This window comes from Ascidiella aspersa, chromosome 1 (genome assembly GCF_963924565.1).
Source record: "Ascidiella aspersa chromosome 1, kaAscAspe10.2, whole genome shotgun sequence".
Classification (NCBI taxonomy): domain Eukaryota; kingdom Metazoa; phylum Chordata; class Ascidiacea; order Phlebobranchia; family Ascidiidae; genus Ascidiella; species Ascidiella aspersa.
In genome coordinates this window covers 37292494-37306620 of record NC_139447.1, presented here as the reverse complement: position 1 = coordinate 37306620, position 14127 = coordinate 37292494, and the positions used below count along the sequence as shown (strand labels likewise).

General features: G+C 37.2%; 1 protein-coding gene across 1 annotated transcript; it reads right to left on the bottom strand.

Moving 5' to 3' along the window:
* Positions 1-1692: 1692 nt before the first annotated feature.
* On the bottom strand, positions 1693-13567 carry LOC146170352 (solute carrier organic anion transporter family member 4C1-like). Its single transcript, XM_083388365.1, is given in 11 exon segments — positions 1693-1889; positions 2615-2820; positions 3724-3887; positions 5444-5591; positions 6040-6226; positions 6808-7053; positions 7668-7771; positions 8865-8994; positions 9802-9969; positions 10544-10813; positions 13432-13567. Coding segments are annotated over 11 exon segments (1956 nt in total).
* Positions 13568-14127: the final 560 nt, after the last annotated feature.

Below are 14127 nucleotides of genomic sequence, written 5' to 3'. Positions count from 1 at the left end.
AATAAAGCATGTTTAAAAACGTTCTGGAATGTTCACCTTTGGAATGTAGAATTCATCCAGCAATCTAACAATATGTACTTTGAGCTGTCAAAGCATTTTGCTCAGATTCGATTTTGAGGTGTTAGTACAATGATCAACGATACACGATACATTTTTAATACTGCTGGCGCGGTTTGCCGTACATTGAAGATTTTACAAACTATAACACAACAGCAGATGTACGTATCCACTGCGTTTTTCAAAAAGGGTTAAGAAACTCTTATTAGCCGGAAAATATAGCTGATCTAAAACTTTCACCATAATAAAAAAAATTCGACGTCTTCACTAATTGGATAAAAAATATTTTATGCATTTTTGAAAAATTGTCACTACTAAAAAAATAACAAACTGTGTTGATTGATCATGCCAAATATTCATTTTTATTTTCTGATTTTTTTTTAATTCGGCAATAGCGGCAAGATAGCTTTAACTGTTTTCTGATCAATGATCACTATTCAGTTCATAATTTATCAAAACGTTTTTTGGTTATGTTTATATTAGACGAGACCCTTAACAGAGGCGTATGATGAACAGCTCGCCTCGAACAATCGGTACATAGCATAAGTAAAACCAAATTGTTCTAGTTAATGCAGGACGAGTAAACTTCAACATTATACTCACGAAAGTTAAAACTCCAATGTGTAGAACTGATTTACTGACAACAGTAAAACAACATATGATCGCGTTAACCCACTATACAAGACCAACTATAAGTATTGCAAACTATCAAGTTGAATCTTCTATGATGACTGAGATGTCTTGGTCTGGAATAACCTCAACGGGCGACCATGGTACTCTAGATCCCCTTGAAAGTTTCTTGTACTAAAATAATGTAGCAAGCATTGGCGCATGGTTTCTTCTTGGATCCCTCCCTTCTGAGCTAGCGTAGTTTAGTTAGTAGAGCAACGGTCCCGGTTTGGGCGAGATCCTCACCACAAGCTAGTTTACGAACAGCAGGCAACGGCGCTATCGTTGTTTCTCGACTATCACCCATCTAGGCCTGTGTAGCTCAGTCGGGAGGCTGCAGGTATGGTCGTATAGGTCGTAGCCTCAATGAAGAGCAAAGTTGCTTTGCTAACTTGTCTTGCTTGCATGATCGATCTACAGATTCGGTTCCGGTGTACCGGTACTTTAAAACATTACATTGCCTTGAAGGAGTATAACTTAGGGAATTAACGCAATTTATTTCATAAAAAAAACAATTAATATCAGCAAATTTCAATGCGTCAAACAAATAAATCAAAGTTTGCTGGATCTATTCAGTTTTGTTGGTCATTCAAAAATGGTCATAAGAGTCTGAACATGCTTTTTTAAATATGTCATTTTATTCATCTATTGTAGCGAAGTTTAAAATGTGAAACAAAACATGCCTTACAGTTACATGCTTGAAGAAATAACTTTTCCGCCTAGTTTTTTAATCATAAAAACAAAACTTGCTATACACAGTACGCCATATCCCTAAATGACCACTCCTCAGCCACAAAATGGGTTCCAGGATGTACGACGACTTTCAGTTTAAACGGTTTCCTCAAAACGGGCTGAGACTTGCTACAACATATTTGAGATTCGCGCAATTTGTTTTTGTGCATTTACGTTGATAAAATAGGCTAAAATACAGTTTAAACCCTGTATAGGCCACTGCATGCCACACCCCTAACTTGACGTCTCCTCAACCACAAATGCTTGATTGTCAATCTCAACATCTTGCTTCTCGTTTTCTCCAGGAGCTCTTTTCTCCTCCTCCTCTTTGTTCTTAACCCCACTCTTCTCCGTGACGTCATCCTTAGGAGGCTTGTAGAGGAAGGAGCCGGCGAGAAAAGCGCATCCGGAGAAAATGTTGGGCAAAATCCCTGAGAAGAGGAACATATAATTGTATCAGTGCTTTGGTTTGTTGAAACTGTTTTGTAGTACGTTCTGCACATCATATGTAATTATATTTGAATACTAGATTGACATACCATGAATTTTTGGTTTTATAAATGTAAATTTTCGTAATTTTTTCATTGATAACTTCATAGGTTTAAAGTAATATGTAGATTATTTAATAAATGTTGTTTGATGATTTTAATAAAAGCTGTTTTGATGATTATTTGATAAATATTGTTTATCGGACAAAGATTTTCTTATCGATTGCAGGTTCCGCGACAAAGCAAATAAATATTTCAACAAACCAATACTCAAAGCATGCGGAGTCGGAGTCGGACTCGGGACTCGAGTAAGACCGCGTAAAACTACCCGAGTCCCGAGTCCGACGTGCGCACGCGCAGTACCAAATTCGAAACGGATAAGGCCGCAATCTGTAAATTGTAAAGGTGGAATAGTTTAAATATATGTTTAAATATTTTTAACCACGTATTGGGTGGTTAAATTATATTGCACCCCTATGAGTGGTTTGCTATACATATCCACATTAACAAAATTACGTAAATGGGTAAAATGCAGGCTGTAGAGCCGGACTTCGACAAAATTGCAATTTTGGCCAGAGTCGGACTCGGGATATTTTTAACTGACTCCGCATCCATCATATATCAAACGTTAACAATGGTTAACTAAACCTGTTTAATAGCCAACTTACACAAGGTAGCGTAGGCAATCGCGAACTGTCGGTTCTCATAAAGCAAACACGATCCACGACTACCATCGCATTGTCGCCTTTGCCAGAGCGTACATATCGAGTCGATGGTTGCTCCGTACACCAGAGGACCAGGGATGTTGCCTAATGCTCGCACGAAAAACCAGAAGAGACCAATGGCGAATGAACGGTGCCTGGAAGGAACCACCCTGAAAGCAAGTGGCTGCGTAAGTTTGGCCTGTAGCAGTAATGACTTGGTTGGTGTTAAAATTGAGCCATATAAAGCAAAGGTAAGAAACCCGACAGTCATCCTCGTTGTAATTCACTATATATACAAAAGTAAGTGCTGAATGCGTGATACATAGGGAAAAGTTTAGTTTTATGTTACATGACAATGTTGTACACAAACCGACAATACTTCAAGGGATTATTTGTACGAGACAATTTAATAATTTTGGGAGCTGTTTTCTAGTTATTTCGCCAAAGATCGTAAATACAACCAAATTTAATTTCAGATCTGTTTTAATATCACCTTAGTATCAGGTATAAGATCAGATAAAAAGGAGTAAAGATATTATTTCATTTGATCGCCAAAGGGTCTCTCCAATTCAAATAGTATTGTCAGGTCCCAGAGAAAAAGTAAAGCAATTTTAAATGCTGAAGCATTTAGACTTTGGAGCAGAAATGTATGCAAACCATGCGTGCGGTTTTAAACTTGGTTAAAAGGTCTTTAATATTTTTATATGAAAATACATCGTTAATACATTATAGCAGTGTTTCACAGTCTTTTATGGCTTGCGGCACCGCTCAAAAAAAAAATAGACTGCGACCCCTCTCCTAGAATGTTTTAGGAAAATATAATTTGATTTAAATCACTCTAATCGTACACAAAATGTTGTGAAGCTTACCAGTTGAGTAAAATTAGATTGTTAAAGATTTTCGAATATCTTTCCGTTATCGTTGATCATTAGAAATGGTATCCCGGTTGACAACCACTGCCTTATGTTTTTTCACAATATCATCGATGTTTCACCAAAATTGAAAGCGTCTTTTGCCGTTTTGTTGGAAGTTTTAGTTGTTTATGCAATTTACAAGTTTCAAGAAAGGCTTACCTGAAAAGCACAACGTGAGTCGGTGTTAGTGGAATGAAGAGCGTCATTACCGCAAAGAAGGTGAATGTGAGGAAGATAGGCAAGGTTGTGCAATCATGAGAGGCACAAGCACCAAAAGTAGCAGATTGTGGAGTCGTGTCGATGCAGGAACAATTGTAAAGAACCTATAATTAAAACAAAACTGTCATATATTTTGTTTTTTTCGATCGAGAGTGACATTCGTAATGACTAAGGTCATTTGAAAAAAACGATCAAGTCAAGTCATTGCGAGTTTATCTTTGTTGTCAGTCGTACTTGTCTAATTCACTAATTGTGGAGTTAAAGCGGTTGATGCTTTATTGCTCAGCTGCGACATGGTTAAGTCAAGGTAAAGGGATAGCTCAGCACAAACACGCGTTTATAAATGAACAATTGCGAAATAGGAAAAAGGCTATCTGCACGCTTCGATGAACGTGGATGCACATCGGTAGGTTCGCTACAGAACCCCCCTCCAGAAGCGGGCATGTGTGAAGTTTCGTAGGTTGCAGGGAAGTTCGTCGGGTTGCTTCGTTAGTCACTGGAGAACAGTGGCCATGGTCAATAAACATGTGGGCGAGTTCAATTCGCTGTTGGTGACGTAGTGAACAATGCGGGTTGCATCGACGGCGAAAATAGTTGGCGAGCTTGCATAAGCTGTGTTGGGAACGGATCCTTTGAAGGGTTTGTGCGACGTTCGAGACGAGCGAAGAAGAGAAACGCAGGTAGGCTAGCTTCCACAAGCGGTCTTAAGAACGGAACCCTGTGGACTGGTGCGACGTTTAAGACGAGCGTAAAAGCAGCAGCTTTCTTCAGCGGCCTTGCCAATCGAATATCCTCCGGCATGTGGTGTAGCCACCAGGGACGAGTGTGGCAACGAGAAAACGTTTCGAGTAGAGCGGGCATCTACTCTCGTGAAACAGGTGTTTCTGTTCACCCGAGAAACGTGTTTATAAACAAAAAAGTCGCGCTTTAAGTTCCTACCGGGAACGGGTAGAAAATGGAAGAAATGAACGCTGCCTCTTGATTGTCCAGTTAGTGAAGTTGAATAGTTACGCTGCCGTTCCTGCCGGGAAAAATAAACAACTAAAGCGAAGAGCATTGCGTCTTGGTCGTCCCAAAGTGAAGGCATGCTGATTAGCTGCTGCGTTGCGGGTTCCTATCGGGAAAGCGCAGATGCCGAAAGCAAGCGCTCTTCGATTGCGTTGTGTCGAGCCGAGTAGCTAAAATCCTAGCTGTGTTGCACAGAACGTGGGAAGCTTTGTAGAACAGGCGATAGTCATTCAACTAACTTTGCTTGGACTCCAGTTATTCAATTTCTTCTTCTGACCCTCAAAAAAACGTTTTGAAGACGCGGGGTCACCACTAAAGCGGTTGATGCTTTATTGCTCAGCTGCGACATGGTTAAGTCAAGGTAAAGGGATAGCTCAGCACAAACACGCGTTTATAAATGAACAATTGCGAAATAGGAAAAAGGCGAACTGCACGCTTCGATGAACGTAGATGCACATCGGTAGGTTCGCTACAGAGTTACATAATATGCAGAAACAATTGTAAAGGACCTACGTAAGGGAAAATCGTCATATCGTTGATTTTAGCCATCGGCACTATCGTAACAAGTTGTTTTTGAACGAATTAAGTAATTGTCAGAAGAACTTGACAAAATTGATCTTGAATACAACCAAACATGAAGATATTTTCTTACTCCTTCAGTTTCAACCGAGCATCCGGCGTGGCATCCAGAGAAGTAGGTGGTCCCGTCTGATCCGCAAACCTCCAAGTTGTATTCCTCCTGACATTTGCAATCTTCGTTGCAAGAAGAAACCAGATTCGTGCCGCTCAAAGAGCTTGAACTGAAGAAATAAGGTTGAAGGGACGGTTAGATGGATTCAGTGAGCAACCTTATGTCAACGTCTGTAAATCAGGTGGCACTGGTTAGCGGATTTTTGCTAAAACCTTGTCAAGCTTTTGCACAATCTTGCTTTATCAGGTCAAAGTAGAAAAACAAGTAAGCTGTTTTCAACTTGTCTTGATGTAGTTTCAACACTACTATGTTGAAGTTTAACCAACTAAATTCGAAAATAAACAATGTTTAGCTGATCAACTAAATTAAGCAAAATCAAAATATCCATCACTAACTAAATTGATTAAAATCAACACATTCACGAAATGATAAGCTTCGAAATGATAAGTTTGACGAGTCGGTGCCGCTATAACAGTTTTAACTCCGACAAACAAATTGTTTTGCTTTTTTAAAGAATAGTTTTGCACGTCAATGCAACCCCTTTAACAGTTGTTCACTTGTAAGGTGTTGTTACTCCTGCCATCTTGCGTTCGGAACAATGGGAAAAGCTGGCTGGGATGAGAGAGCTGGACAGAAGGAGGAAAAATGCGCTTCCTCTTAAGATGGCCGGGATCTTTAGCTGGAAGAAACTAATGAAGATGCTCGCTCCGATGTTGGCAAGGACCCCGGCTGGAATTAATGCCCCTGAAATAAAGATGATTTAACTTCTATTTAAAGGAGTGCAACCAAACAAGCGGCTTTAGGAGGGTTGGGCGTGAGTCTCATCGCTTGCCTTGAAAATTTCCACAATATAGCGAAAGTACAGTAGCAAATACTGTCGTATATTGCCGCGTTAAAAATTTCACATTACAGTGGAAGTGCAGTAGCAAATACCGTCGTATATTGCCGCGTCAAAATCTCAACAATATAGTGGAAGTACAGTAGCAAATATTGACGTATATTGCCGCGTCAAAATCTCAACAATATAGTGGAAGTACAGTAGCAAATACAGGCGTATATTACTTTGTCAAAACTCCTACAATATGTTAAAATACAGTAACAAATATTATCTATTTTGTGCCGCAAAATTTAGACAAAATAGTGAAAGAACAATACCAAATGCCTGCGTATTTTACCGCGTCAAAACTTCCACAATATAGTGGAAGTACAGTAGCAAATACCGTCGTGTATTACTGCGTCAAAATTCCCAGATTACAAGAAGAGTATACAGTAGCAAATACCTTGGTATATTTTTGACAATTATAGTCAAAGTATACTAGAAATACCTGCGTATATTGCTGCATCAGCTGCTGATGTATGGAACCCGTTCTCTATGAATTTGGCAGTAAAAGCCACCGTCCCGTTTATGAGGAACATCTGGAATGTTCCTGCCACGATTAACATGACGTACACAGGATTCGTCATCAGGGTTTTGAAGGTTTTTACGAAGGTATCTGATCCTATAGTGTCACTATGGTCTCCTTCGGTGCGCTGTTCCTCTGAAATTCTTTCCAGTCTGTGTTTTTTTGTCCCTGCAATATTAAACCAGTATACAGAGTTAATCAAAAAATTTCGAATAGTGAAATCTGCCTAAATCTGAATGTTAAAAAACAAACGACTATGGCTACACATCAATGATAAAGATTGAAAAAAAGTACAGAACTTAGAAAACTGAAAATTTGTTGGGATGTCTTAAAATCATCATCAGTATCTACAAAATAACAAATACTAAATGTACGCTAATAAAACTCTTCTAGGCAAGTCGTGCACTATAGTAGCTGCAACTGCTGCAACCAAATGACGTTGCAGTCAATGAAATGGCGGAACAACTGATAACACAGACACCAGAAAGCAAAACTGTTAAGTCTCGTGCCGTATAAAACATTTAGTGTCAAACTATTTTACCTCGATTATATTTGATCGTTAAAATAGGATAATATAAAGATCTCTACAACGAAAGTTTTAATAAAAGTTGTTCGGCTTTAACTTCAAACTTCCGTCTACATTTAGTTTGTATTCGCATTAGACAACATTTCAACTGTACTTCATCTTCATTAGGAAAATTTGACGCGGGCCGGTAGAAATAATTCTAAAGGACGTAGTTATGTAATTGGCTGAACAATAATGCATCTTGCAAGTGAGTTACCTGGCAAGAACTTGGGAAACCCAGCAAGAGGAATGGATGTAGCAAGACAGATTGCCATCGCTAGCATAGGCATCACCCACCAAGCTCCAACCCAACGAGTATCGCTGTTTTTAATCGATTCTCTGGAAATAATTGTCAAGTTTAGTTTGGGTAAGGTTTCTTTTTTATTTGGGTTGTAATTGCTAGGAATTATATTTAAGTTCTATTTATTGATTTGTTTTAGAAATGCGATACTGTTTAACGTTGTCAAACATTTTTAAACATACATATCTAGTTTAAATGGCAATATTGAAACAGAGCCTTCTAAATTAACAAGGATTTTTCTATTGATTGTGGAATTGGAAACGACAAAGAATTTTGTCAGGAAGCAAGCTATTTTTTTCATTAAGACAAATATGAAAAGCATATAAGACAAAAATTAAACAAAAAGTTAAAACTTTTTGCCTCTCCCCCAAAAAAATTTTCGGCTGGCTACGCCAAGCATATAAGGTTTCGTTTTGATAAGGTATTGAATTAACGGCTTTTTTTTTACTGAAAAGAAGTTTTTCTGCCTGAATGCTGTTCAGCCAGGAAAAGTAGGTGAAACGTTGAATAAAATAAATAAGTCCCGAAAGAACTTCTTTTCTATATATGCTATGGTAGCAACAGCATATAGTGTTACATTTATTTTTTATTTGGTTAAAGACGGGGATTGTTTTCCAACAATTTTACACTTACAAATCGAGTTCAAAGTGTTATGATTAAAATTTTCTGATTCAAGGACTTTTCTATTGATTTTGAAAAACAAAAAAATAATTTTGTTAGAAAGCAAGCTAATTGTGTTCATTTAGATAACTGTAAAACAATCCGCCAAATGATAGACTAAAGATTTTTTATGAAACAAAATGTCCTTGTTATTGCTTGCTAAGAAATGTGATAACGCATCTATTTGGTCGAAATATGTATAACTGACTACCGGAATTGCAGATTCGGTTAGAATAACCCGAGTCCAACTTCGACCAAATGTTCGATTTCGTCGTCCCGAGTCAGGTTCAAGACTCTACAACCCTGCTGACCAAAGCTATATTTATTGTAGTTAGCTTTATTTTGCGAGACTGTCCAAGAAATGTGAAAGACCTATTCTGTCCGCAATACGGCTTGAAAACACGCCCTTATAATAAGTGAAAAATTGTTTTACAGTAAAATTTTAAATGACACGTAGGCTATAAAGTTATGCTGCAATTTTACCTTTCAACTTGGTCGAAATCGACGTAGAAGTCTCTCAGAAAAATGCCGCCGCCCACAAAACCAAGGACTGGGCCGATCAAAGCACAAGCATTCATTATACCTGTTGCACATAAATTAGAAAACAACCAAGATTTAGAGTGAGTGCCTTGTCACTATGTTTAACATGAATAAAGATTTATGCGAATCGTTCAAAATGCTATCTACTTTGTATGGGCTTTGATATTCATTCTACGTCTTACTACAACCTTCAGCCATTATGCTTCAAACCGAGGATTGTTACGCAAAATAAAAAAACAACACCAAAACTTGCTACAGGAGTCACGCAAATAAGTCATTTCAAAATGATGTAAGATAGGGTCAAAATTTTTACAAGTAATATTGTCACTACAAGCTAACCTATCTTTGTTAGTAGCTGAATTTATCTAAATTTAGAATGAATACCAAATACAGGAGTAGGTATCATTTTCAACGCTTCAAAACACTCTTTATTAATATGTCGAAAATGCGTAAGAGTTATTCAAAATGTTCGCAAAATGCTTCCTACTTCTATATTGACTTTGAAATTCATTCTACGTTCAACTACAACCTTCAGCTATTAACTTAATAGTTATTCGAAAACGTTTACAAAATCTACAACTTCTGTATCGGCTTTAAAATTCTTACTTCGTCTTATACTCATTATGCTTCAATAAACATTTATTACACGTTTCTCATTCATTTTCAAGATTTGCCCAACCGGACGATATGGCATGTGCCGTTGTCGTTATCGTTATCCAGTACTATTCCAGAAAGGCCTGATTCCAGAGTACACCTGGAGTATATGAACATTTCAGTTGTGCCCATAAACATTGATTTATCATATCCTTATCTAGCTATGCTCCAATTATGTTCTACTAAGTTCTCTTACCGATGTAGATGGGAGCTTGTCGCTTAGCAACGCTCTCCTCCATGTAAGCGAGTCCAAGAGTCCAGAGAGGAGTCACTCCCATCCCCATGACAACGTGTCCAAGTAGGAGGACCCAGAAGAAGTAGTTGAGCTCGATGCATCCACGAGTTGGAAGTGGGATGCAGAGAGCTGGTGGAAGCAATAGATACATTTTAACTAGGAAAACACCCGGAAGTATATGCATTATGAAATTGTATTATAATTAAATTGTTCTACATGCATTTCACAGTAGAATATGAATACAAAGTCAGACACAAAAGTGATAGTAAGGTTGGGTTCCACTTTAACTATAGATTATTACAATAGTTCCGCTGATTGGAAACAATAGTTACATTGCCAAAAGGAAAATATAGGGCTAACTTACTCAAACTTATCAGCAAAGCAAAGCTATGTCAGGAAAAAATCACAAGACTTCTTAAAGATGATAGTTTTTAGAAAAAAAAACTTTGCGGGGCCAGTAATTCAAGTCATGACTTGCTATTTTTAGAAAAATATTTGACTTGGACTTTTCTTATTTTATAAATAACTTAAATGGGACCTATATATTCCCAAACTGTGAGTTTGAACCACTGCTCTAGCGGTTACGAAGTTTAAAGGAGAGTTGTTTTATCCTAATGAGAGTGGGATATGTACAAGGCACGTGTAAGAGACTTAAGCAGCCGTAGACCCTTAAAGACTAGCAAAAAATGAAAAAAACTCTCACCAGGCGCGATCTCTTCGTCTCCTGGTTCGTAGATCGGCGATAATAAATGCGGAAGAGCATAGATGAGGCTTCCGAGCGCATAAGCAAGGCATCCTATCGCCACGAAGAAGGCTCTGTTGCGCTTGGCACCGAAGTAGGACACCACAAAGCAGGAGAGACAGAAGGCAGCCTCGTAGCCGATCACGACAACTGCTGACTGGGTGCTGCTCAGGCCGAAGCGACGCTCCAACGTCGAGATGTTGGCGTTAACAGCGCCGCCGTTCGCTATCCCTGAATCAAAAAGTTGTATAAGACGTTGTATTGAATCTACCAGTGTGTAAGATATGAGTTACCCCTTCTTTCCTCTTAATTAAACCGACAATAACGTAATGTACAATAGTTATGAAGATCCAACACATAATGGATTGTTTCATTTAACCTTACGGCTTATTATTTTCCAGAGAATGAGTCGGATTGCCGTAAAGTTTCTATAGCTAACATGCACGAACAGTTTTCGAAGCTACAGAACAAGGAAACGGAACCCTTTTGCCGTTACCTATTATGATCCCTGCTCCCACAATGTTAAGGTGAGATGTACAAACTGTTGTTAGCATACCAGGCGTAGGTTAATCGAAAAACAGTTCTTCTAGTAATTAGTTTTTCTCCGACGTTTCGCTAAAAGCTATTTCTGCCTCACAAAGTTATATAAGACGCTGTATTGATTCTACGAGTATATTAACACCCTAACCAGCTGTAGTCTGTTTAATATCTACTTTTGAAAAGACACGGTGATTTAGCTGGTTGAGGCTATGGGTAAAAAAGTCATTTTTAACAGTTAAGTCAGGTTATTTCCATAAGAAGTCAAAGCCAAGTCAAGTCATTTTCATAGCAAGTCTATCAAGAGAAAAGCAAGAAAAAAAAATACATTTGGAGAAAAAGTCAGCTTTATCGTGACAAATAATCTGTTAAAGTGTTTTTTCTTTCTTTTTTGCTGAAATTGCATATAGTCTATGTCTTTATTTAATTATTTTTTATACAGTAAAGTAATAAATTAACAAGGTGTCCAAAATGGTATTTTTTAAACAAATTTTGGAACCACTTGTTGGTCAGATTATAACAGTTAACCGGTGCTCTTTGATCCTTTTTCAAAAAAGTGCCCGAAAAATAATATAAATTTTAGTAAGATACGACATATTGCATAAACTTCTTTTTTTTACAACTGATTTTTTAAAAGAAGAAAAGTTGTTAAAATCAAGTAAAACCAACTATAATTGTGTTAAAAAAACAACTATAATTGTGTTAATTGTTCTAATTTTTCAACGAGTTGAACTTAAGAATATATTATCGGAAACTCGAAAAACTTTTTATCCTAACGCAAACCTTTGGAACCTCTGGTCGTTTAGGAAACATCGTCTACAACGAGCTACATTTCTAAAAATCGTTGTTTTTGACAATTTAAAGATATCAGCGTCATTTCTTTTTTTTAACTTTAAAAATATGACTTTTTTCTTTATATCCCAAAGAAATGCTGTTTAAAAGTCCAAAAAGTTTAAAACATAGTTTTAAAAAATCTAAAAATAAAACAGTGTTATTCTTTTTTTAAACCTTAAAAAAATAGGAGTTTTCATGTATTTTTCAAAACAAACATTATTATAGCCCAATTTTTGTTTTCAAGCGAGCGGTTAAGATAATAAGAAATACTCAAAATAAGTTTAAACTTTGGAGCATAATGGTTGGAGGTTGTAGTAAGACGTAATAACAATATCAAAGCCCGTACAGAAGTAGGGATCATTTTGAACGTTTCGAAAAACTCTTTATTCATTTTCAACATAAAGAGAAGGTACTGATTGTAAGTGTATATAATGCTAAGGCAGACGTCATAAAGAGTTCTAAACTTAATGATTGCTCTAACGTAAGGCCCACTTAAAATGTTTTGCCTACTTAGCCTGCAGCCGACTGGCTGATTTCCTCAAGAGCCTGAACGAAGGTTTAGTAAACTTCACGCCCTGTTGGTGCTTTATCACGACAACGATCGATCTGTTGTTAAATCCAACACCGCAATAGGTCACCGAGGTTTTTAACTTCACCCGTCGTATTTTCCACTTTTCACCCAGAGGCTATTTTCCCGGGCATTTCTCAAACTAACGTGTTTCCGGGAATTTTAATTTTGTTTTGCCATATTCTTTTTCAGGAATTTAGTCGCGAGAGCCTACTAGCTTTTGTGCATTTACCAATTGGTAACTTTTTATCAGATTTTCTTTCAAAATATAAAAGCATTGGAAAAATGCCAAGCGAATATTGACTACGTTTGGCAATTTAAAGTTGGACAACGCTGGTCAGACGCCGATCCAGAAGTTTGTTTGCGGAGGGCATGAAAAAAAAATCGATATTACGCTACACAGTTATTATATAAGGTGACGTCACAAATATACATTTAAACGTGACCCTTACGAACGCCACACAGTTTGTTTACAGCCTGCCTAACATCAAGTGTGTTTTTTTTGTGGTTTCACCCATTAAAAAGTAAGCCTGAATTTAAAACACAATTATTAAAAATTTTAGTTTTTTATCATAAAAGGCATACAAGTACAACTACTAAGTTACCAAAGTAATATGTGTTAAGTAAAATATTTATAAAATAAATTATTTAGAGACGTGTAACTAGATTAAATCATTAACTTCGCTCTAATCTATTTATATGATTGGCATTTAAAAGGTAAGATAAGTTATAAGGACTTCCCAAAGTATACCTTTATAAAGCACAGAGTTCGGTATTTTTTTAACAGAACTAAAAAATTAAACTTTTTATTATCTATCAATTTTTTTTTGATTTACTTAATATATATACATGTATATACATATATTATGTACGTCCAACAGGACTTAAAATTTTAGGTAAAATATCTCACCGTTGGCCAAGACAAAAAACACAATATAGACGAGAAAGCTGTTTGGATTGTTGCAGCATTTTAGCTTCTTCATTCGAATGAATCCGAACAACTTGTAATCGTCCTCCATATAGTCGGAGTCATTTTCCGTTGACATTATGTTCCTGGGTTTATCCTGTTAATTGCACTCTAGAGGGGTTCTTAAACTTTTTTTTACCGCTGACCCCTAAAAAAGATGAAACTTTAAAACTCTTTAAAATTTATTCGAAAACGGTCAAAATGATATCACTTCTGCACGGGCTTTGACATTCTTACTACAACCTCCGAACATTAGCCTTCAAAGTTTCACAAAACATGTCATTAATTAACCACTACAGTGACTTTGTTTTTAATATAAATGAAGCGAAAAAAAGACTGCATAAGTATTCAACAACAATCTTCACGGTTCACAGCCACATTCGCCAAAACAGTTTACTGACTGACCAGCTCTCAGCAAACTGTTGGCAAATTGCCCGGAATGAAAGCTTACGCTTTCAAAGTGGTAAAGCGCTGTCCACATTTTGCTGCATCAGCCGCCGGCAGTTTGACCACGGTGACGCGCGTCCGAAAACCTGAACCTCGGCATGATGTAATCATTACTATAGGTCAACAATTCAGCCTTGGCAAAAACATGAGGAAATTGGCCTCGCTCACATCAATTGACGTCTGTCTAAAAGT